The 26,576-nt window shown below is 35.2% G+C and overlaps 1 protein-coding gene across 7 annotated transcripts in view; it reads left to right on the top strand.

The window, feature by feature from the left end:
- ATRX (ATRX chromatin remodeler) overlaps positions 1–26,576 on the top strand; it is a 322,803-nt gene that overhangs the window by 192,268 nt on the left and 103,959 nt on the right. For all 7 annotated transcript variants that reach the window (XM_047076254.1, XM_047076252.1, XM_047076256.1 and 4 more), the window contains 6 exons: positions 474–583; positions 6,706–6,852; positions 7,016–7,193; positions 14,803–14,940; positions 16,989–17,164; positions 18,564–18,681. In XM_047076254.1, the coding sequence (XP_046932210.1) occupies positions 474–583; positions 6,706–6,852; positions 7,016–7,193; positions 14,803–14,940; positions 16,989–17,164; positions 18,564–18,681 (867 nt within the window). The remainder of the gene's footprint in view (positions 1–473; positions 584–6,705; positions 6,853–7,015; positions 7,194–14,802; positions 14,941–16,988; positions 17,165–18,563; positions 18,682–26,576) is intronic.

Here is a 26,576-nt window from a genome sequence, read left to right as displayed (position 1 = left end):
ATGAATGAATTCATAAGGGAAGTTCTATAGTTCCTACTTCTTGGATAGTGAATCCCCCTTTTTGTTTAGTCTTTACTATTGAATAAGGGGAGAGATGATAAATTATCTCCTGGGTTGTTTTCCTGATAAACTCAACAAGCATGAAAGAATATTTGATAGGAATCTGTAAATTGGATAAAATTTTGCATAACATTTCTATTTTAGATTATTCATATGTTTCTTTGAATCGTCCCAGGGAATCAAGATTTGCTGTGATAGATTAGTGAATGAAGGGAAGTGGCTGTATGCTTGTGTTTGCTGTCCTTTTTTCTAATTAACCTTATTGGGTTTGGGAGCATCTCCTTTATACTTAGAAGATTATCTCTTTTTAAAATTTTATTTATTAGAAGTTTGGTTATGTTTTTGATGTGTTTATGAAGGAAGATTTTTAACTTGGATCTTTAAATTAAACTTAATGAAGCTGTTGTTTTTAGGTGTTCAGTTTATGTGGGACTGCTGCTGTGAATCTGTAAAAAAAACAAAGAAATCTCCAGGTTCAGGATGCATTCTAGCCCACTGCATGGGCCTTGGTAAGACTTTACAGGTAAGAACAGAAAGGTATTCTGCTTTTGTACATTTCATGTTTTCAAGAATATATTGGATTCTACTCTGTGTCCCAGGCAGAGTTGTAGTGGCTGGAGATAGAGTGGTGAATAAGAAGATCCCTCCTCAGGAAGCTTATATTCTGGTGTGGTTGAGAGATTTTAATCAAATAAGAAATACATATTTTCAGATAGGAAGAGTTCAGAGAGAATAGAGAGGGAGTGCAGCTTTTAGGAGGTGAGGCAGAGCAGAAATCCTAATGAAGTGAAGGAATAGAGTTACAAGTCATAGCCAGTAAAAAACTGCAAAGATTTTGAAGTGTAAGGAATTTCCTTTACAATTTTTTAACAGTCTGTGATCCTGTAGTAAGGAGAATGTGAGATACTTTTCACTGTTAAAATACTGCATTTCTGATTGGCAGGAGTTATAATACAGATAACATTAGTGAATATAGATGTAATATTAAGCCATGAGATAACTATTACAGACTCGAGTCAGGACACTTTGTTTTTTATTTATTTATTTTTATTTATTTATTTATTTATTTATTTATTTATTTATTTTTACCATTTTAACTATTTTTTTGGCTTTTTAAGATTTTAATTCCCGTTAGTTAACACACAGTGTTATATTAGTTTCAGGTGTACAGTACAGTGATTCAGTAACTCCATATGTCACCTAGTGCTAATCATGAAAAGTGCACTCCTTAATCCCTATCATCTTTCAATCCATCCCCCTCCGCCTTCATCCCCAATGTAACCATCAGTTTGCTGTCTGTAATTAAGGGTCTGTTTCTTGATTTGTCTGTTTTTCCCTTTGTTCATTTCTTTCTTAAATTCCATGTGAGTGAAATCCTGTGGTATTTGTCTTACTCCAACTGACTTATTACACTTAGCATTATGCTCTCTAGCTCCATCCATGTTGTGGTAAATGGGAAGATGTCATTTTTTTTATGGCTAATACTCCTCTGTGTGCGTGTGTGTGTGTGTGTGTGTGTGATCTCACATCTTGTTTATCCATTCATCTACCAAATGACACTTGGACTGCTTCCATAATTTGGCTGTTGTAAATAATGCTTCTGTGAGCATATGGATACATGTCTGTATGCCTTTGAATTAGTGTTTTTCTATTCTTTGGGTAAATACCAGGTAGTGTAATTGGTATTATTAACTTTTTGAGGAACTTCCATACTGTTTTCCACTGTGGCTGCACCAGTTTGTTTTCCCACCAACAGTGCAGCAGGACTCTTGTCCCCACATCCTTACCAACACTAGTTTTTCTTGTGTTGTTTATTTTAGCCATTCTTTTTTTTTTTAAATTAAAAAAATTTTAAATAAATATTTTAATATGATATTTTAAATACTTAAATATTCAATATTAATATTAATAGTCAATTAATATTTAATATTATTTTAATAATATTTATATAAATATATTTAAATATATTACATATTTATATTCAAATATATTAAATATTTATATTTAATATATTTAAATTAATATTCGATATTAATATCTAATAATATTTAATAATATTTGATATTAATATTTAAGTATTTAAATATTTAAATATTTAAATATTTAAATATTTAAATATAATAAATTTAAAATAAATATTTTAAATAAAAATTTTTTTAATGTTTATTTTTGAGAGAGAGAGAGAGAGAGTGTGTGTGTGTGTGTGTGTATGTGTGTGTGTGAGCAGGGAGTGGCTGAGAGAGAGGGAGACACAGAATCCGAAGCAGGCTTTAGGCTCCGAGCTGTCAGCACAGAGCCCAACACAGGGCTCGAGCCCACAAACTGTGAGATCGTGACCTGAGCTGAAGTTGGATGCTCAACCAACTGAGCCACCCGGGCACCCCTGATTTTAGCTATTCTGACAGAGGAAAGATAATATCTCACTGTAGTTTTGATTTGCATTTCCCTAATGATGAGTGATGTTGACCTTCTTTTCTTGTGTCTATTGGTTGTCTCTATGTCTTCTTTGGAAAATGTCTGTTCATATCTTCTGAATATTTTTTAACTGGGTTATTTGTTTTCTGGGTGTTGAACTTTATAAGTTCTTTATATATTTTGGGTACTAACCCTTTATCAAATATGTCATTTGAAAATATCTTCTCCCATTCTAAAAGTTGCCTTTTAGTTTTATTGATAGTTCCTTTGCTGTGCGGTTTTGCATTTTGATGAAGCCCAGTTTATTTTTTGCTTTTGTTTCCCTTGCCTCAGGAGTCATATCTTGAAAAATGTTCCTACAGCCAGTGTCAGAGACCTTACTGCCTGTGCTCTATTTTAGGATTTTTATGCATTTAGGTCTCACGTTTAGGTTTTCTATCCATTTTGAATATTTTTGTGTGTTGTGTAAGAAAGTGGTCAAGGTTTATTCTTTTGCATGTCGCTGTCCAGTTTTCCCAACACCATTTGTTGAAGAGACTTCTTCCCATTGGATATTTGTTCCTGCTTTGTTCAAGATTTATTGACTATATAATTTGGGGTTTATTTCTGGGTTTTTTATTTTGTTCCATTTATCTATATTTCATTTTTGTGTCAGTAGCATCCTGTTTTCATTACTACAGCTTTGTAATATGCCTTGATGTCTGGAATTGTAATGCTTTACCTCTCTTTTTCAAGATTGGTCTGGCTATTTGGGTTCCTTGTGGTTCCATACAAATTTTAGGATTATTTGTTGTAGTTCTCTGAAAAATGCTGGTGGCATTTTGATAGGGATTGCATTAAATGTGTAGATTGCTTTGCATAGTATAGACATTTTAACAGTATTTGTGTTTCCAATCCATGAACATGGAATGTCTTTCCATTTCTTTGTGTCCTCTTCAGCTTCATTCATCAGTGTTTTATAGTTTTCAGAGTATAGATCTTTTGCCTCTTTGGTTAGGTTTATTCCTAGTTATCTTACTGTTTTTGGTGCAATTGTAAATGGGATTGTTTTCTTTATTTCTGTTTCTGCTGCTTTGTTATTGGTGTATAGAAATGCAACAGATTTTTGTATGTTGATTTTGTATCCTGTGACTTCAGTGAATTCATTTGTCAGTTCTAGTAGTTTTTTGGTGGAATCTGTTGGGTTTTGTATAGTATGACATCTGCAAATAGTGAACATTTTACCTTTTCTTTGCCAATTTGGATGCCCTTTGTTTCTTTTTGTTGTCTCATTGCTGTGGCTAGCACTTTCAGTCTTATGTTGAATAAAAGTGGTGAGAATAGACATTCTCATGTGGCTGTTGGTAGGTAGCATATAGATGAGTCCTATTTTTTTTATCCATTTTGTCCTTTTGTGTCTTTTGGTTGAAGCATTTTGTCCAGTTACATTCAAAGTAATTGTTGATAGATAATGTATTTATTGTCATCTTATTATTTGTTTTGTGATTGTTTCTGAAGATTTTCTCTGATCATTTCTTGTTTTTTGTCTCTTTCTTGTTTTTCTGATTTTCTTTAATATATTTGGATTTCTTTCTCTGTATTCTTTGCATGTTTGTTGGTGGGTTTTGGTACATGGTTATCATTAGGTTTGTTATAGCCTCTTCCGCATATCACAGTCTATATTAAGTTGATGGTCATTTAAGTTCAAACCAATTGTTTCCTGCTCTCTTCCACATGTTTTCTGTATATGGTGCCATATTTTATATCCTTTTATTTGTTCGTTTACTGATGTTTTACAGTGATGTTCATTTTTAATGCTTTTGTGTTTCCTACTTTTATACTGTCATGTTTTCTCTCCTTTCAACTCAAAAGAGTCCCCTTTAATTTTCTTATAGGGATGGTTTATTGGTCATTAAACTCCTACAGTTTTTGTTTGTCTGGGAAACTCTGTTTCTCTTTCTATTCTGAATGATAGCCTTTCTGGACAGAGTATTTTTGGCTACAGATTTTTCCCATTCAGAACCTTGAAAATTTCATGCCAGCCCCTTCTGGCCTGCAACATTTCTTCTGAAAAGGCTGTTAATAGCCTTACGGGTTTTCCTTTGTATGTCACTGTTGTCTTTTGTCTTGCTGCTTTGAAAAGTTGGTTTTTTTCCACTATATTTTGCCAATTTAATTAGAATATGTTTTGGTGTGGGTCTGCTTTTGTTCATTTTGTTGGGAGTTCTCTGTGCTTCCTTGATCTGGATATCTGCTTCCTTCCCCAAATTAGGGAAGCTTGAAGCTATTATTTTTACAAATAAATTTTCTGCCCTCTTTTCTCTGTCATCTTCTTTTGGGGGTTATATAAATACAAATGTTATTAATGTTTGAAGGAGTCACTGATTTCCCTAATTTTGTTCTTATTTTGCATAATTCTTTTATCTCTCTTTTGTTTAACGTGATTACTTTCCATTACTCTGTCCTCTAGGTCATTAATTCATTCCTGTGCTTCTTCCATTCTGCTCTTCATTCCAGGGAGCCTATTTCTCACTTTGTTTATTGAGAGTTTTATCTCTGCTGTGTTATTCTTTATCTCTCTGGTAAGGGTCTCACTCATGTCTTCCTCTCTTTTCACAAGTCCAGTGAATATCCTTTTATCCTTACTTTAAATTCCCTCTTAGGTTAATTACTTATATCTGTTTCACTTAGATCTCTGGCCTTAGCCTTATTTTGTTCTTTCATCTGGGATAAATTTCTCTGTCTTCTCATTTTGTCTGTGTCTCTGTGCCTGTTTCACTGTGTTAGAAAAGTAAGCTACATCTCCTGTTCGTTAGGGTAATGGCCTTATGAACAAGAGGTCCTGTAGTGCTGTGCCATATAGTGTCCCATGTTCCCCAGGGTCTGTTGCTTCTGGGACTAACTCCAATGGGTGCTGCGTGTGCTTTGCTGTTTTGTCCTGGCTGCTTTATCCTTCAGGCCAGTTGTCTGCAGAGGCTTTCTTTATCTTAGCAGTGTTTGGTCCATGGTCTGAATATGGTGAGTTTTAACTGGGTGTGCTCTGGTCTGCTTGTGGAATGAGAACTGTTGCAACTGCTGCTAAAACAAGACCATGAAAACTCCTTGGTCAGGGGACATGGTGTGAGCAGGGGTTTGGGCTGGTCTGGGGGTGACTTGGAGGGGTGCTTCCCGTGGAGTGCTGTTGTTGGGGGCTTATTGTATATAAGTTAGGTAGGGAGTGCCAGTGCTTATGCTCAGGGTCAGGACAGAGAAATGGTGCTGGCCAGTTTTTTTGTTCCTGGAGGGATCTCTTGGTGAGTGCTGGGATGTGGTTTGAGATAAGCATATATCTTGCCCACTGTGTGCTCCAGTTGCTCTTCAATTCGTTCTTTCCATGTTGTATGCCCATGGGCTGTTTGCCTTCTCTTCAAGAGCAGCACAGTGTCTTCAGGGCTCCATTTTAGCGATGACTGCTGACCTTTAAAACTTAAGCCCCGCTTTTTTCAAGAACTCATGAAATTCAGCCCCTCCCTTTCTAAGCCAGTTGCTGTGGGGATTCATTTTCCCTGTCTGCTTTACTGTGTGATATTCTGTCCCTTACCCTTCTCTGTAACCATGGCTCCCTCCCTGCCACAGCGACCATGATCCTTTTCTGCCCTAAACTGCATCTCCACACTTCCTACTTTCTTCGATGTGGCCTCTTCTTTACCTTTAGTTGTAGAATTTATCCTGCCAGGCTTTTGGTCAGTTTCTTGGGTATTTATGATGATTTGATAGTTATCTAGTTGTATTTGTGGGATAAGGCAAGCTTAGGGTCCTTGTACTCTGCTTCGATCTTCCCAAGGTATCAAGTTAGAACACTTGAAAATAGAAAAGTACTGCATAGCAGAATTCTCTTCTGAATGGGTGATGGTAGCTTCTGAACATTTGTGGGGATAGACGTTGTGTGGAGACCAGCGACTTCGTCATAGTTTTGGTATGGTTACTTCTTATATTCATATTATTATTATTATTATTATTGATCATAGGATCATGAAGCTTTAAGGTTAGAAGAACCTTATATATTATGTAGTCAAACTCCATCTTTTTATATATTATAATATCGCTTTCCATGTACTTTGCCTTGTTTGGACATTGTGAGCTTTGATTGGTTGCTTTATTGTTTAAAGGTAGAAGAAAACCAAGCTATTAAATCGTAAGATTGTTTCATTTATTTTAACTTTTTTACTGATATTTTAGTTGAAGATGGTAACTTAATTTGGTTTTTTGTAGGTGGTAAGTTTTCTTCATACGGTTCTTTTGTGTGACAAATTGGATTTCAGCACAGCTTTAGTGGTTTGTCCTCTTAATACCGCTTTGAATTGGATGAATGAATTTGAAAAGTGGCAGGAAGGATTAAAAGATGATGAGAAGCTTGAGGTATTATATTTTAAATATTTTCTCTTATTAAAATAACTGCAAGAAATTCATATAGTAAAAGAAAAGGATTTTTAATTATTAAGGATGCATATTTACATGGGAATAAGTAGTATTCCTACATTCCTAATAGCTACCTTTAAAAATCTTTATTTTCTCACAAAAGGTCTCTGAATTAGCAACTGTGAAACGTCCTCAGGAGAGAAGCTACATGCTGCAGAGGTGGCAAGAAGATGGTGGTGTTATGATCATAGGCTATGAGATGTACAGAAATCTTGCTCAAGGAAGGAATGTGAAGAGTAGGAAACTTAAGGAAATCTTTAACAAAGCTTTGGTTGATCCAGGTAATATATTAAGAGACACTGAGATAAATAAGTTGAATAAAAAATTGCTGATGTTCGGTTTAACAGGTAACTACTTTATTGAGCAACTGGTAAGTAGCTGGTTTTTGTTTATCCTTCAGGTTTTTTCCTTCTTTTTTTTTTCTTAGTAAAATTTTATTAAGGTGATAGCACCCTTACTGTTGCCAGCTGTTCAGAATTCAGTTGTTGAGTCTGGAAGTATTTGAAGTTTTTATGGGAGATCTTGTTAATAAGTAAAATTACATTAGGTGCCTATGTCACAATTGCATTTTCTTCCAGCTGTCTGAATATTAGATGATAACAAGACCTCTCTCCATACTCTGAAAACAGTTCTTAAGTTTCTTTCCCAACTTTATATCATTAGAAGAATTGCTACATGGTCCCCCCCACTATGTTTTGAAGTGTCATCACTATGGAAAGTTAATATTTGCAACACTGTCTAACCTTAGGACATTAAGATCCAAATATTTAATTCTTAATTGGCACTTGGAAAAGCAGCAAGTTGTACTATTTGCAAAACTAATTAATTTTTTTTAATTTTTTTTAATCTTTTTATTTATTTTTGAGAGAGAGAGAGAGAGAGAGAGAGAGAGAGACAGAAACAGAGTGCAAGGTGGGGAGGGTCAGAGAGAGAGAGGGAGACACAGAATCCAAAGCAGGCTCCAGGCTCCGAGCTGTCAGCACAGAGCCTGATGCGGGGCTCGAACTCAGAAACTGCGAGATCATGACCTGAGCCAAAGTCAGACACTCAACCTACTGAGCCACCCAGGTGCCCCACAAAATGAATTAACTTTTAATTATTTGTTTTTTCCTTTTTAAACTTTATCTTAACATATCTAATTACATTAAGACACTTATTGAGGCTTTAGATGTGTGTTGAGAAAATGTAATTTTCACTGTCAGAGTAACAGTATTCTTTAGAATCCGTCACTTTACCTTTTTTTCATTTATTTTTTTATATTATATTCTTTTCACATTTTTTTTCAGGTGTAATTCACAGAATTGTAAGATACTTAAATTATACAGTGTGATGATTTGACATATAAATACATTTGGAAGTGTTACCAAGAGTTAGATGGAAAAGGAAAGTGGCTTGCTATTCTCGCTGCCACATTAAATAATTACAGAGCAGTGAAACGCAAGAAAAGCAGAGCAAAGTTTTATTAAAGTACACTCCAAGGGAGAAGCTGGCAACTCCAGAGAGACTGAGGTCCTGAAACTCCTCGGTGTGGGCTTATATCAGTTTTTTCTTTTGGGTAGTTCCTAGGTTTGCAACATTTGAGTGACAGGCTTGGATTATATAATAATTAGACAACTATGCATGTCCTTTCCCAATGTGTATTTGAAACACCTTTATGGGGTAGGAAACCACAGCATTATTTCTATTCTAGAGACATAGGTCAAATAAGGACAAGCAGCTGCTTTCTGCAAAAGTGCAACACGCACAACAAACTTAACTCTTCCTCTGTTGGGATGTTGTAATTGCAAACTGACTGTTACATGGGTGGAATAGGGTGGTCCCCGGTTGGGGCTCTCCATCAAGACGTCTAAGGTCCATACTCCTGTTGCCCATTAGCTTCCTGCCTTACAGAAGGATTCACCACTTTGAGTTACACATCTATGACCTCACATATTTACTCACCCCATTTTTTTTTTTTTTGGTGAGAGCATTTAAGTTTTACTCTTTTAGCAAATTTTAATTCTACAATTAAATTTAGTGTTACCAGCTATACTCACCATGTTATACATTAAATTCTCAGACCTTATTAATCTTAGAACTAAATGTTTGTACTGTTTTGCCTCTTTTTTTAGGTAATGATGTAACTAACATGCACCAAAGTAACATTGCCATTGTAAATCTAAGGCTCAATGAGTTTATCTTTCTCCCGTGATTAAAATATTTGTCTAAAAGTTCTGTGGTGGTTTTATTGTCAGAGAACTTTAAGCTAGTGAATAGTATTGCAACATATTTTTCAGAAAGTTGCTTTGGAATAGTTAAAACAACAGTGTCCAAACGCTTAATATTGTGATTTGTTCATGAGGAAATACATTTAAAAAAATTAAAGCTCATAACGTGAAGAGTAACATTTGTTATTTCCATGTAAATCATTTAGTGACATTTTAAACATGTTTTACTTTAGAATAATTTTTTACAGAAAACTTGAAGTGATAGTAAAAAAAAGCTCCCATATTCCTTACATCCAGATTTCCCACTGTTAACAGCTTGTATTGCCATGGTAGATTTGTCAAAACTAAGAAATTGATACAGTGTTGGTTTATTGTTAACTAAACACCAAACTATATTTGAATTTGACCATTTTTCTTGTTTGCATTCTATTCCAGGATCTGATCCAGGGTATACCACATTTCATTTAATTGGCTTGTCTTCACAGTTTTATCTGGTCTATGACAATTTCTATCTTTATTTTTCATTATCTTGTTAGTCTTGAGTACTGTGCAAGTATCCTATTTTATGTTCACTAGTGTGTATTTGTTGTTTTTCTTGTAATTAGTTTGGAGTTACAGGTTTTTGAAAAAATTTACCAGAGGTGAAACACCCTTCTTATCACAATCATATCAGGAGTACATTAGAATGACATGACATTACTGGATCTGCTATTTTTACCTGTCCCTGTTCTTTGGAAGTCAGTCACAAAGTCTAGCTTACCCAAGTTAGGGGAAGGCTGGGATTAAGCTCTGTCTCCCTTAGTGGCCAGTATCTACACATAAAATTTGGAATTTTTCTTTAAGAAATATTTGTCCTTTTTTATATAATCAATCATTGATTTATAGCAGTATAGACTAATAATCTATTAGTTTATATTTTAGACTATAATGTTATTTTGCTGTTCAAATTGTTACTATTTGGCCATTGGAAGGAAGCTCATTCACATTTGTAGATTGGTTCGTGTATCCCTTTGATATTTCATTCTTTTTGTTGTTGTTTTAAGCACTTCATTACTTTCTGGTACTATAAGGTATTCCAGGCTCATGTTATATTGTCTCTGCCCCCTACCCCGGAATTAACCATTTCAGTAATGTGCCATGGTTTCTCTTATTGAAAAATAGTGTTTACAAACCAAGATCTGGTGCTTAGTAGTGTTTGTTACTACTGGAGTACTTGCTTGCTTCTAAGTACTACTTGCTTCTAAGTCCTCTAAGCAGACAGAACTAGGTGATATGTGTACTAATCTATGTCTATGCACAAATCTATCCCTTTGTGTGTGTGTATAGAGATAAATTTGATTTTGTAATGGTGTCTTTGACTCTAATCCAGTGTCATAGGTTCAGTTTCACCTTCATCGTTAATCTGTTACTTGTCTTTCCAACTATGGGAATCCTGGCTCCAGCCACCTGCCATCCGTTTATTTGTTCAGTTTCATTACACACTAAAGTAATTTCAGAATTGTTAACCATATTGTTTCACAGTTGTTTCTATGTGAGAAACAGATTTAACCACTATAGTACAGTGTTTATGATTGTTTTTGTCTATAGCTTAATAATTTATAGTTAAAACGTTATTTTCTAAAGTCACTTAGGTTAGTTTCTGTGTTTTATTATTTGTACACATGAAAGTATATACTTTGTAATGTAGAGTTTAATGGGTTTTGACAAATGAATAGAGTTATCTCTTTATAACCTCATTACTAGCTTTTTGTTGTTGTTTAATTCATAGTACAGTTAACGTTAAGTCACGCTAAGCATTTATTCATTGTGGTAGCTTTAGTATTAATCTACATTATCTCATTTTAATTTAATGACTAGAGTTTGTTGTGGTAAAAATACACATAACATAAAATCCATTTAACCATGTTAAAATATAATTCAGTGGCATTTAGTATATTTACAGTGTTATGTAACTATCACCACTATTTTGTTGAACCCTACAGCATTTTCATTTACCTCAAAAAGAAATTTTGTACCCATTAGCAGTCACTTTCAAATGCCCTATCACCTGGAAACTACCAACATATTTTTTGTCTCAGTGGATTTTCCTTTTGTGGAGATTTCATAAAAATATTTCTGGACATTTTATAAAAGTGAAATCATACAATATCTGACTTCTTCCAGTTAGCATAAGGCTTTCAAGCTTTATTTGGTTTGTAGCATGTTATCAGTACTTCAGTCCTTTATATATACACACAATATTAATTCAAGGTACTATTTGATTTAAACAATAAAATAGACCTAGGTAATTAAATAAAATAATGACAGATTTCCATGGTGTATTGAACTATTTCACTCAGGCTTGATTTTTGAACAGAAGAACTTTTCTTCAAGCCTCTTGCTATAATCCCTTTTCAGAACTGCATGACTGCATTCTCCCTTTATTTTTTCTATTATGATTTCTAAATATAGCTGTTTTCACATCCTACCACTTCATTCATAGATCATTGGCATGAGGTTTTCCAGAAAGTAGATATTCAGGATTATTAAACTTATGCAGAGAGAGAGGGAGACAGAGAATCTCAGGCAGGCTCTGCACTGCCAGTGCGTGGCCCAATGCAGGGCCTCGAACTCAAGAACCGTGAGATCATGACCTGAGCCCAAATCAAAAGTCGGACACTTAAGCAACTGAGCCACCCAGGCCCCCTAAAACTTCTTAAGATTTTAAAACTTTTTTATGTTAGGATGTTATGTACATTCCTATCTTTGTAAACAGAATATGAATAACATCTTTTAGCTTTTTTGTTGATTCAGGGTTATTCATGAGTATATTTGCTTTTATTCTGTCTTCCTACTCTTATTTGCTCAGATAGCCCTATTAAGGAAAGGGCCCCCTTGCCTTCCATTGCCACACTAATAAATAGTTCTTTTTAAGTTAAATTATAAAAGCAATACATGTTCTCAAGCAAAATACAAACAGAAGGAAAAGGTATATATTAAAAAATAAAAGTTCATCCATCAGTGGACACTTAGGTTGTTTTTCCATGTCTTGGCTGAACGTGGGAGTGCAGATATCTCTTTGAGATAATGATTTTGTTTCCTTGGATATATACCCAGAATTAAAAATGCTGTTTCATATGGTAATTCTACTTTTCAATTTTAGAGGAACCTTCATAGTGCCTGCACCAATTTACCTTCTTACCAATGTTGCACAAGTGTTCCCTTCTCTTTACATCCTCACCAACAGTTGTTATCTCTTGTCTTTTTGAGAATAGTCATTCTAACAGATATGAGGTGATATCTCATTGTGGTTTTGATTTACATTTTCCTGGTGATTAGTGATGTTGAGGTATTTTTTGTGTACCTGTTGCCCATTTGCATGTCTTCTTTGGGTCCTCTGCCTGTTTTTATTTTTTTTTTAAATTTTTTTTTAACGTTTATTTATTTTTGAGACAGAGAGAGACAGAGCATGAATGGGAGAGGGTCAGAGAGAGGGAGCCACAGAATCGGAAACAGGCTCCAGGCTCCGAGCTATCAGCACAGAGCCTGACGCAGGGCTCGAACTCACGAACCGCGAGATCATGACCTGAGCCGAAGTCGGCCGCTTAACCGACTGAGCCACCCAGGCGCCCCAATCTCTGCCTGTTTTTAAAGAAGATTGTGTGGGTGTTTTTTCAGGCATGTTTTTTATATTGCAGTGTTTAGAGTCCCAAGGCCACTCTCAGGTTCAGTAATTAACTAGAACTCATGGAACTCAGAAAAGCTGTGTTGGTTATTACAGTGAAAGGATACAAATTAAAATCAGCAACAGGAAAAGTCACAGGGCATCCAGGAGAAATCCTACTGATCTGTCAGTGGAAATGTGCAGACCGCAGTTACTTCTCCCAGCAATGATGTGTAACAGTACATACAAAGCGTTGCTAACCAAGCACATGTATCCAGGCCTTGGTGTTTAGAGTTTGGGCTTGGTCACAAAGACATGTTTGACCACCCATGTGAGTGATCTTAGTCTTTACCCCTTCTAAAGGTCAAGAAGATGCCAAAGGCCTTGTTGACCCGATAATTCACCTTTTTAGACTATCTGGTGTGTGTCCTAAGCCATCCAAGTAAACAAAGACCATTTTCTCAGGCAGCATATTCCAAGTTTAGAGGTTACCTCCCAGCTGCTGAAGGCAAAGGTTGGGCAGGTTTAGTCCTTTGCTACATATATGTATACATAGATAAAATCACCCTGTTTGAAGTGGTTGTTTAAATACAAACAGCATAACATACATTCTGCACATTGCATCTTTTTATTTAATATATTTTGGCATGTCTTTCCAGGTTAGTACATAGATATCTATATCATTAATTTTAGTTCTGCAACATTCCATTAAATCATAATTTTATTAACACCCTTTGATAAGCTTTTAGGTTGTTTTCAATTTTCCACCATAACAACCAGTGCTTCACAGAATATTTTTATGTATTTTTGGATACTTGCTGAAGTATATCTTTAGGATAAATTCCCAGAAATTGAAATAATGGGTCAGAAGGTACACTATTTTACATTTTAATAGATACTGTAAAGTTGTCTTCCAAAATGTCAGATAGTAATTTAGACGCTCACAAAGATTGTATGGGAGTACCTGTTTTAGCATACCCTCATGACACTGAATGTTAGATGGTGAAAATCAGTTAAGTCACTTGTGTAAAACACAATTTTTCTTTCTTGAAAACTTTCAGGATTCAAAAGAAACCAGTATGTAGCTTTTTAATACAAAGCTATGTGTAGATTTTTGTTTTTAGAAAGTATATTAGTAATTTTAAAATGTCTTAATATTTGTGTAGCCCCATCTGAATACTGAATAATAATTGTATTATTTGGCCAATCATACTGAAATGTTTACTTTTGAAATCATGTAGAAGATGAATTTTCTCTAACGCCTAACAGATGGGGAGTAATTTGACAACTGCTTTTGTTGAAATCAATATTTAAAGTAGTATGTGTGTTAACCAGCAAGCAAGTTGTGTATAAACAGTGCTTTAGGAAGCAATAATATGTTATGAAAGTGGATGTATTTCTTTTGAAGACGTTACTCTCAGGTGTAAGGTCTTTTATAGCTTGGAAAGTGTTCTCCCCCATCCTGTAGCCATATAACAATCAATTTATCTGTCCTTTATCAATTAAATTTTCTCCCTGCAAAGTGTATTAGTTATTTGGAATAAGTTACATGGAAGATACTGCATAGCCAATTGATTTATACAGTATTTCTTAAAATGTAGCTTGAAATTTGTCTTTTCACGTATATATGAATTGCTTAGTCTTAGGCAGTTGTGTTAACTTGATATGTTGTGCTGTAATATATCTTTAGCTACTGTTTTTCAATTATTAATATATTTTGTTTTTTCAAATACCTTAAATATGTTAGAGAGATCTTTACACTCTTCTATTTTTATTTTTGTATTCTTATTCAGAGAATCTTAAGTACCATCTGTAGTAGTACTTTACTGTTGGGATATAATACTCTACTGTTGGGATATAATTAATACTAGTTAGTGCCACATTACAAAATACAGCAAATATAGCAGCAGATAAAACATGACTGTTCTTATGAGCGTGTTGTTTTATTCCCACAAGAGCAGCACTTTAAAGGGTTAACTTATTTACTTAAATGGATTACATTTTCAGCTTAAATGTTGTTTTTTCTACACATTTTTATAGGCCCCGACTTTGTTGTTTGTGATGAAGGCCATATTCTGAAAAATGAAGCATCTGCTGTTTCAAAAGCTATGAATTCTATACGATCAAGGAGGAGGATTATTTTAACAGGAACACCACTTCAAAATAACCTAATTGAGTGTGAGTTAATATCTGCAGTTATGTTGTAGAGTTTTGGCATTGCCTCAGATATATTTTTGCCACTTTGCCATTTGCCTTTCTTCTGTCTAGTATAGTCTCTGACCATGATCTACATAGGTCCATCTTAGTCTTCTATGAAAGAATACCATACATTTCAAGTGGAATGCTTTATAAATATGAATGGTAAACCACAGTCAAAAGGTGTACCATTTTGAATGTTCAAATATAAACATAGAATTTGAAATCTATAAAAATTATCAGATGTATTAATGATGGCTTTAAAAGTATCAATGCATTGGTGACTATTCAGGAGATACTGTAACAAACTATAATTTAGGGAGAGGTACTATAGGAAATTGAAAAGAAATGCCAAGTGTGAATATTTTTAGGAATGTGGAGATGCGAAAAGGAGAGCTATGTCGAATCTGTGTCAGCATAGAATTTGTTCAGACTGAGGACAGATGATGGGAACCCAGGTGACTTGTGAATTTCTCTCATTTTCATATGTGTGAGAATACTTGAGGGAACAGGAGTTATATTCAGCTAATAAATTGAAATTTCCTATTTATAATCCGTTGTAATAGTTTTTTGTTATTTTTATGTTATTTCCAGCCCTTTAGTAACTTAATTATTTTTTATTTTATTATTTGTAATACTGGTTATTACTTCATTGTAACCTATATTTTATCTTCATTTTTTATCTGTTCCAGTTTCCCCCTTTTCTGTTACTTCATTTGTAGAAATGCTACTTCACGTTGCAAAAACAATAAAACATTAGTTAGAAGAGTTTTATGAGGGGCGCCTGGGTGGCGCAGTCGGTTAAGCATCCGACTTCAGCCAGGTCACGATCTCGCGGTCCGTGAGTTCGAGCCCCGCGTCAGGCTCTGGGCTGATGGCTCGGAGCCTGGAGCCTGTTTCCGATTCTGTGTCTCCCTTTCTCTCTGCCCCTCCCCCGTTCATGCTGTGTCTCTCTCTGTCCCAAAAATAAATAAAAAGCGTTGAAAAAAAAAATTTAAAAAAAAAAAAAGAAGAGTTTTATGATACAGTGAAGAAAGCAAACCAGTGGTGTTTGACAGTGAAATTCACAAAGAAGTATTTTTTTACTCCCGTGGAACTTTGCTTTAAGTGACACTGCATGTAGAGTTCATTCCTAGTTCTTGATTGCACTGCACTTAATTCTCAATATTATCCATGACTTTATTTTTTAGTTTTGTTTTTTTTTTTTGAGAGAGAGATGACACAGTGATCGAGGGGCAGAGAGAGAGAAGTGGGGCTCGTGTGCACCTGAAGCAGGGCTTGTGCTCACACAATGTGGGACTCCAACTCATGACCTGAGCCAAAGTCAGATGCTGAACCGACTGAGCCAACCAGGCACCCATATTATTCATGACTTTTTAAGGGCTATGCTATAATGAGAATATGTTCTGTCTTACTTTTTTAATATCTAATTATATATTCTTAGAATTTTCTAAGAGAGTCCTTTGTATCCTGTAAATATCAATTTTGATGTAATAACTGCTAATTTATATTGAAATGGTGAAAAAATGCTATTTCACATTGTGATCTTATATTGTATAGGACAGCTGATAACTATTAAGAGCTTCTGGAACTAGAACAGTTAATACAAAATTTGATATAGTGGCTTATTACCTGATTTTATTATTTTGATTCAATATATATGTTTTTTCACTAGATATCCTTGCTGTCCATAAAATCATGGTTAGAATTACAAAATACTTGTTTCATACTCCATATCTATTATAAAGAACAGGGAAGTAGAATAAAATGTTCTTAGGTGTTTTTTTTAAACATTCATATCTAGAATATAGGGATGGTTTTATTTGAATTTCTCATGTGGTTTGGAAATCCAGTTCCAGAACTGACTTATAACCAATGTTTAGTCTATACTCAGTTTACTGTTTGTTCTTTGTAGCTTAATTCTAATGCTTCCATGGCATGTGTTTTTGACATGAACATTTTATCAGAAAGTTTATCTGAGTCCCTTTTAGCTATTATTGTCGTTAGTGAACTAATGTCTTCTCTCTTAGATCATTGCATGGTTAACTTTATCAAGGAAAATTTGCTGGGATCCATTAAGGAGTTCAGGAATCGATTTATAAATCCAATCCAAAATGGTCAGTGTGCAGATTCTACCATGGTAGATGTCAGAGTGATGAAAAAGCGTGCTCACATTCTCTATGAGATGTTAGCTGGATGTGTTCAGGTACAAATATGTTCCATATAATAAAATATCGTTGCTTTGTTAGATTACAATCCCAAATGTTTTCTGAATTTAAACTTTGTTTTATGTTTTCTTTCCTCTTTTTTCAATATATAGTTTTATAGTTAAATCTCCTAGCCTTGTCTTCAAAAGTTTTTGAAACATTGAACTTTCAAAAAAAGAGTTCCATTGTGAGGTTTAGAGCATACTTGATTAATTCATTTGCCAAGTGTATAGCTTCATATTTTAATATGTTAATGTTTAGATTTCTCATCTTTAAGATAGGGAGTATGTAAAAGAAACACAGCTATTATGATTAAGAAATTCCTATGCTCACCTTAATTTTATAGTATAGTGGCTTGAACCTCACTTATTTGAAATATTTGTAGGAAATGCAATTATGAATTGTGAGAGGGTCATTTTTAACAAAATCCTGAAGAAACAGTTTTATTAATTTGAAGTAATAAAATAACCTGAATGGGTTAGTTAGTACTGTTTACATACAGATATTTAGTGAGCCTCTATTGGTGAGTGAATAAGTATATAGAGTTTGAGCCAGCAGTTAGTAGATCTTAAGATCCGCACATTTTCTTCAGACACTAGATATTAATCATAGCCACAAAGATGTAACAAATCTTTAGAGATAGACTGTGCTTCTGGCTGGATATTCTTTTTTTTTTTTTCCTGGCTGGATATTCTACCATCATATAAGGCAGTCGTTCTGTTTGTTCAGGTTAGCCACAGGTACTAGCAACTCCTCTGTTTCTGTATTGCTGCTGCTACCTAGGCAATGTTTTCCTGGTTTAGTAGTCATTTGTATCTAGCACATTTGTGTTTGTTATTTCTTGTTCTTATAATTAAATGGTTTCAAGGGTGTTTATACATGGCTTGCTTTCTCAAGTGGGTAAACAGTTCCCCTAAAGTTATGTGTTATTCTCTGGTATATTGGCACATCTTACCCGAAGGACAACCCAGACTGCATCAGACTTTGATTCATTGTTTTTAGTGTATGATTAAAGCAAGTCTTTTTCTTAACACTGCCTACTATATTCCCTTCCCACGTTTTTTCTTTCTTTTTTCTATATAGAGGAGACCATTTGAAAACATAAATTACTTGGTTGGTAACACAAGTAAACTTCAATTTAAAACCTGCCTGGTGTGTTGCAGTCTCTTATTACCAATACATCATATTGTATAGTCATATGAAATATAATAATTACAATCATATGATCATCATTATGTGATTAAAGAGGGTAAATATGTTTAAGAAAATGCTTTCTTGTATGTTTGGTATCTGTTTATGCATATCTTTTAGTTGCAAGCAATGATAATTCTTTGAACAGTCAATTCCTTTCATATATTTAGGTTAACTAATTTTCATTATCTTTCTTGTTAATTACAGAGGAAAGATTATACAGCGTTAACAAAGTTCTTGCCTCCAAAACATGAATATGTGTTAGCTGTGAGAATGACTCCTATTCAGTGCAAGCTCTATCAGTACTACTTAGATCACTTAACAGGTAACAAATATGCTTAGTTTATTTTTATATTTTCTCTAAAGACATTCTTTTTCTGAAGGATGTTGTTTTAGTAATTTTACCATGTCATTTGTTTTTTTTTTTCAATTGTGCATTTGAATAACATGGGTATGATTATTTTGTAAAAGCACAAATTATTTCTAATTTAAAAAACACTAAATAGTCAAAATAAACTAAGGAGCAAACTGGTGAAAAAAACATACACAGTATATTGAATAATGCTCTTAGCTTGTAATGAGCTTTATTTCAGGAAAATTATTAGTGAGTAATGTAAGAGAAAATATATAAAAGTCCAGTGTATTATTTAAAAAATTGAACCACAATAATAAAAGGCAAAAAAAAGCAAAATGCAAGGCAGGACATATATTATGCTCCCAACATTATAATAAAAATATACACAAATGCCTAAAATACACGAAAATGCTTGACAGAAATTGTTTTTGGTTTTTTGGTTTTTTGGTGGTTTCATTATGAGGATCTTTTAGATAAGAATACTTCTTATTCTTTACTATGGGCTTTTAAAAAATACAATGGATAGGTATTAATGTTATCATCAGTAAGCTCATGTGTCTGTGTGTGTGTCCATGACTATGTGCCCAGGGTTGTCACTGTTCACAGAGCAAAACCTAGCCTCTGGTCTGAAGTGAGATTTCTTATTTCTTAGTCACTTCATTCTGGTAACTTTCACCAAGTGATACGTTAGGTTTATTTAGGGGATACAGGTTAGAAAGTACCCATTAGCCATTGTGAATAAAATAATTGATCAAAAAAATAATAGAAGGTGGAAGTATGTACACACATATTAAAATGATGCTTTTTATCAGTAAAGGGATACTCTTCATATTAGCAGTGCATTTTATTTTATTTTAATTTTTTAACAGCAGGGCATTTTAGAGAACAGAATAATGATGGTCCTCAAGCATTATTTTGCTTTGGGGAAAATAGGATTTGAATGTTAGTGTTTTACAGAAGTGCTTTTTTGCTGAATTTAACATTTATTCATTTTTGAGAGACAGAGACAGAGCATGAGTGGTGGGTGGGGGGACAGAGAGAGAAGGAGACACAGAATCCGAAGCAGGATCCAGGCTCTGAGCTGTCAGCACAGAGCCCAACACAGGGCTCGAACTCACAGACAACAAGATGATGACCTGAGCTGATATCGGACACTTAACCGACTGAGCCACCCAGGCGTCCTGAAAATCACTTCTGGAAGGCACACATTTTCATTTGTGTATCAGTCAGAAACTGTTAGGTTTATTGTACCATTGTGTTTTGAATGACAAAAACTGGAGGCATAATTAAGTAACCAAATGTTATTCCAATGAGAGAGCTACTATGTACTTAGAGAGGGATATCCAGACTTACCTTTCATTTATATCTGAGTAATAACAGGTAGTAAATTTGGTCATTTAATTTACTTTTTTTTCCATTTAAAATTTTGTTTTATCTTAGAGAAAATGCCAGCTACCGTGTTTTCAAGTATCAGAGAATCAGTTGTCTTTAATAACTAATAGCAAAATGTTAATGGCTCATATATAGACCTTAAAATGTACTCTTTTGAGGGTAATGCAATATTTAAGAATTAAGGGGGCTTTATTCTTTGTGGCTTTAATTGATAGTAAATATCTAAAGTACTAATTATTAAAAGCTTCAAACTCTGAAAAGTATGATTGTTAAATTCTCATCTGGTGCCATGAATATTTTAATTGTGAAAAGGTCTGGGGTTCCACCCTACTAAATGTGATGTTTTCTTTTCCTTAAAGTGGAATAACCTGACTTAATAGTCCCTTTGAGAAAAATGTCCATAAAAGGCCACATGGGTTCTATTAAAGGTATCTTGATTCTTACTAGAAACTTATCACCCATCTCTCTCACTTGTATTTACAATGTTTGGTATTTTTCTGTTACACATTCCAAAATTTCTTTTGTTTCTATATTTGACTCTTTTTAGATTGTACTTGGTTTTAAGAAGTTCATTTAAATTTTGCTTTTTATACTAGCAATAGTTTGGTGTTAATTTTAGTAGTGATAACTTATAATAGATTTAATATTTACAGAATTAAAGTCATAAGACTGACTTTTAATGAATTTCAAAGAAATTAAAGCCCTCTTAATTTTCCTTTATGTACACGCACACACACACACACAATGGGATATTCAGTCTTAAAAAGAAAAGAAATGCTGGGGCGCCTGGTGGCTCATTTGGTTAAACGTCTGACTCTTGGTTTTAGCTCAGGTCATGATCTCACGGTTTGTGAGTTTTGAGCCCTGCATGGGGCTCTGTGCTGACAGTGTGGAGCCTGCTTGGTATTCTCTCTCTCTCTCTCTCTCTCTCTCTCTCTCTCTCTCTCTCTCTCTCATACACACACACACACACACACACACACACACACACACACACACTCTGCCCCTCCCATGCATGCTCGCTCTCTCTCTCTTTCAAAAGAAATTAATTTTTAAAAAAGGAAATGTTGACACATTACAATATTAATAAGCCCCAAAGAATAAACTAGGCACAAAAGGACAAATACTGTTGATTCCACTTAGATGTACCTAGAGTAGTCACATTCATAGAGGCAGAGAGTAGTAGTTACCAGCATTTGAGGGAGAAGGAAATACAGAGTTATTTTTAATGGGTACAGAATTTCTTTCTAGGATGATGAAAAGGTTTTAGAAATGGAGAGTGGTGATGGTTGCACAACATTGTGATTATACGTAATGCCACTGAATTGTACTCTTATAAATAGAAAACAGTAATATGCTTTGTGTCTAAAATTGCATGGGTCCAAGTGTCATCCTTTAGAGACTGATTAAGTGCATCTGGAGTAGGGCTCAGGCACTTACATTTTTATAAGCCCTACAGATGATTTCATGTACTCTCAGCTTGAGATCCACTGCTCTAAATGATGTTCAGCATAACAAGCTATCAGGGAAATGTAAATCAAAACCACAGTGAGATAAATTTTATTACTAGGATGGTTATAATCCAAGAAATTAAAAAACAGCAAGTGGTAAGGATGTGGAGGAATTGGAACTCTGTGTGTTGCTGGTCTGGAATGTCAAATGGTGCAACTTATGTGGAACACAATTTGGCAGTCCTTCAAAGGTTCAGTATACAGTCACCATATAACCCAGCAATTACATGTCTAGGTGTATACTCAATAGAAAGGAAAACACTTGTGCACATAAAAGATTTATACACCAATATTCACAGCATCATTATTCATAATAGTTAAGAGCTAGAACATGTCCATCAACTAGTGAAGGGATAAACAGATTTGGTACATGCATATCATAGAACATTACTCAGCATGAAAAGGAAGAAAATGCAGATTCATGCTACAACACAGATCAACCTTGAAAACATATGCTTAAGTAAAAGAAGCCAGTCACAAATGACCACATGTTGTATGATTCCATTCACATGAAACGTCCAGAGTAGGCAAATCTGTAGAGACAAAGTAGATTAGTGGTTTCCTAGGGATGTGGGAGAAATAAGGAAATTGGGGGATAATGGCTTAGGGATGCAGGGTTTCTTCTGAGGGTGATGAAAATGTTTTAAAAACTGGATTTTGGTGATGGTTGCACAACTCTGTGAATACACTAATGAATTGTAGTGGTAAATTGTATGTGAACTATATCTGAATAAAACTTAAAAAAAACTCAGTGGCTTACTTTTTATCCACAGAAGTTTTATTCAGTTATCTTCCAGCTAATTAATTGTTCGTTCTTTATGATTTCCTGTGCCTTACATGTACTTTCAAGATTGTCTTTAACATTTCTTTTTTTTTAAGTTTATTTATTTTGAGAGGGAGAGAGTGAGAGACAGCATAGGAGGGACAGAAAGAGAGGGAGAGAGCAAGAATACCAAGTAGACTCTGCACCAGCAGTGCAGAGCCCGACACGGGGCTCCTACTCACGAATCCTGAGATCATGACCTGAGCCAAAACCAAGAGTTGGACGCTTAACCAACTGTTACCACCCAGGCGCCCCGTCTTTAAAAATTTCTTTAAACATAGTAAACAGTTATAGTCTATGTCTGATTATTCCAGTTTCTGAAATCCTTATAGATCTCTTTCATCTCTCTCATTTCTGTCAGTTCAAGCATGCTGCCTTGTTTCCATGTGTGTTTAAGTACTTTTGACCATAAGTTCCTAGTATCCCTTGGGGTTATTAACATGTGGGAATTCTTTGAGGCCCAGGATAAAGGTTGGTTAGTCCAGAAAGGATTTGCTGGTTTTTTTTTTTTTTTCTTTCTGCTAGGGGTCTGGGGATATTATTAGTCTGAGATCCCTTGATATTGTAATTTGTGCTTGAAGCACCCTTAACTTTATTTATTTATTTATTTATTTATTTATTTATTTATTTAAAATTTGCATCCAAATTAGCATATAGTGCAACAATGATTTCAGGAGTAGATTCCTTAAGCCCCTTACCCATTTAGCCCATCCCCCCTCCCACAACCCCTCCAGTAACCCTCTGTTTGTTCTCCATATTTAAGAGTCTCTTATGTTTTGTCCCCCTCCCCGTTTTTATGTTATTTTTGTTTCCCTTCCCTTATGTTCATCTGTTTTGTCTCTTAAAGTCCTCATATGAGTGAAGTCATATGATATTTGTCTTTCTCTAATTTCACTTAGCATAATACCCTCTAGTTCCACCCATGTAGTTGCAAATGGCAAGATTTCATTCTTTTTGATTGCCAGGTTATACTCCATTGTACATATATACCACATCTTCTTTATCCATTCATCTGTCGATGGACATTTGGGCTCTTTCCATACTTTGGCTATTGTTGATAGTGCCGCTATAAACATTGGGGTGCATATGTCCCTTTGAAACAGCCCACCTGTATCCCTTGGATAAATGCCTAGTAGTGCAATTTCTGGGTCATAGGGTAGTTCTATTTTTAATTTTTTGAGGAACCTCCATACTGTTTTCCAGAGTGGCTGCACCAACTTGCATTCCCACCAACAATGCAAAAGAGATCCTCTTTATCCACATCCTCGCCAACATCTGTTGTTGCCTGAGTTGTTAATGTTAGCCATTCTGACAGGTGTAAGGTAGTATCTCATTGTGGTTTTGATTTGTATTTCCCTGATGATGAGTGATGTTGAACATTTTTTTCATGTATTGGTTGGCCATCTGGATGTCTTCTTGGGGAGAAGTGTCTATTCATGTCTTTTGCCCATTTCTTCACTGGATTATTTGTTTTTTTTTTTAAATTTTTTTTTTTCAACGTTTATTTATTTTTGGGACAGAGAGAGACAGAGCATGAACGGGGGAGGGGCAGAGAGAGAGGGAGACACAGAATCGGAAACAGGCTCCAGGCTCTGAGCCATCAGCCCAGAGCCCGACGCGGGGCTCGAACTCACGGACCGCGAGATCGTGACCTGGCTGAAGTCGGACGCTTAACCGACTGCGCCACCCAGGCGCCCCTGATTATTTGTTTTTTGAGTGTTGAGTTTGATAAGTTCTTTATAGATTTTGGATACTAGCCCTTTATCTGATATGTCATTTGCAAATATCTTCTCCCATTCTGTTGGTTGCCTTTTAGTTTTGCTGATTGTTTCCTTGGCTGTGCAGAAGCTTTTTATTTTGATGAGGTCCCAGTAGTTCATTTTTGGTTTTGTTTCCCTTGCCTCTGGAGACGTGTTGAGTAAGAAGTTGCTGCGGCCAAGATCAAAGAGTTTTTTGTCTGCTTTCTCCTCGAGGATTTTGATGGCTTCCTGTCTTAGGGTTTTATGTCTTAGGTCTTTCATCCATTTTGTTTATTTTTGTGTATGGTGTAAGAAAGTGGTCCAGGTTAATTCTTCTGCATGTCGCTGTCCAGTTTTCCTAGCACCACTTGCTGAAGAGACGATCATTATTCCATTGGCTATCCTGCGTTGTCAAAGATTAGTTAGCCGTACATTTGTAGGTCCATATCTGGGTTCTCTGTTCTGTTCCATTGATCTGAGTGTCTGTTTTTGTGAAGCACCCTTAACTTGAAAGTTAGTAGGAATTTGGGCTAATGATGGGCTATTTGATGATATGAGCTGGGAACTCTATAGTATTTAAAATGTTGCTCCTTTCTGTCTTCTACTTTCTACGAAATAAAATATGCATACCCCAAAGAATGTTAACCAGTTTTAGTGGACTTTGCATGGTAGTTCAAGGGTGGTAGTTTTTTTGTGAGATTTCTATACTGTGTGGCTAATTAGAATGTGGTATGACTATAAGATTTAAATTTAGACTTGAACAGGTGTAACAGCCATTTCCTTAAAGTCAGCGTTTTAAGGCCGCCTGTGTTGAAGTATTGAGGCAGTGGAATAACTAATATCCACGAGATACTCTTTTTTCACTTATTGTTCATTATATGTAGAATTCTTCTGGGCACCTCTTGGTAGTTTGTTATTGCTTGGGTTTCAGGCTTTCATAAAGCTTTGTTATGTTATAAATGGCCTTGATTCTTAACGGTTAACTGAAGGAACATTGGAGGTGAGAAAATCAGATTTCTGAGAATGGTACAAAGGAATTATTTTATTAGTAAGGATTTTGTGATAAAGCAATGTAGAAATCCTAAAAGGTGTTTCTAAATTCTTAGTGGCCAAACTACTCCCAACCCTTTTTAATCATTTATGTGGAAAATGATTTGAAATGATTTTCAGGACTTGGGGATACTGTATAAAATTTATTTATATAGTCCCTGGTATTTTATTATGATCATCTCCAGTTCCCTGTTTATTATAGCTAATTGATCATCAGAATACTCCATTGAGACTGGGTTTTAATAGTATAATTGTAATTTGTAAAGAATCAAAAGGAGAATTGTAATTTGTAAAGAATCAAAAGCTTTTAGTCTTGTATTTTTGGAAAGTTTACTTCAGCTCTACTGTCTTCATCCTTGAATAACCTTGAAGGACACTTAAGGTAATGGGGTAGGCTGAATGATGGCCACCTGGAGAGGTCAGATCTTACCTAGTTTCTGGAACCTGTGTTACCTTATTAGAAAAGGGATTTTTGCAGAGGTGATTAAACTAAGGATCTTGAGATGAGGAGATTGTCCTGGAGTGTCCAAATGGGCCCTAATTCCAATTGCAGGTGTCTTTTGGGAGAGATGCTCAGGGAGATTTGATCTACACAGAAGAGGCGACATGGTGATCATAGAGGCAAAGATGGATGTGGCTACAAGTCAGGGAATTGCCTTGAGGAGGCAAGGAACAAATCCTCACCTGGAGCTCCCAGAGTGAATATGTGTGGCTCTGTGGACTCTGATTTTGACTCAGGACAGATTTTGGACTTATGATTTCCCAAGCTGTGAAGGAATATATTTCTGTCGTGTTAAAATTTTGGGTTTGTAGTGATTTACTACGGCAGCCCTAGGATACTAATTGAAGCAGTGAGTTTTCCCCAACCATTCTTCTTTTGACTTGTACCCTAATTTGCAGTGCAAGCATTGAGAAACTTCTTAGAAAGTTTAGATTTCTGTGCCTCATCACAGATTTAGGAAATCAGAATTTATAGGAATAGAATTTAAGGATCTGTACAACAAATTGCCCAAGTAATTCTTATGTGCACCGGGTTTGATAAACATTTCACCAGGATGCTGTATTGGTTTCCTCTTGCTGCTGCAGAAAACTACCATCAAGTTGATGGCTTAGAACACAACTCATGGTTCTGGAGGTTGGAGGTCCAAGGTTAGTGTCATTGGGCTAAAGTCAGCAGGGCTGGTTCCTTCTGGATGTTCTAGGGAGGGAAAATGTTTCCTTGTCTTTTTTAGCTTCTGGTGGCTGCCTGTATTCTCCATATTGAAAGTGTATCACTCCAATCTGTGCTTATGTTATCACATCACCTTCTCCGACTCTCACTTTTGGATGCCTCTTATAGGAACTATTGTG

This window comes from Lynx rufus, unplaced genomic scaffold, assembly GCF_022079265.1.
Source record: "Lynx rufus isolate CCGP_SWC_20201006 ecotype Redwood Valley unplaced genomic scaffold, mLynRuf1.p SCAF_14, whole genome shotgun sequence".
NCBI lineage: Eukaryota > Metazoa > Chordata > Mammalia > Carnivora > Felidae > Lynx > Lynx rufus.
The sequence above is the reverse complement of the archived record's forward strand: the minus strand, read 5'-3'. Positions and strand labels throughout refer to the sequence as shown.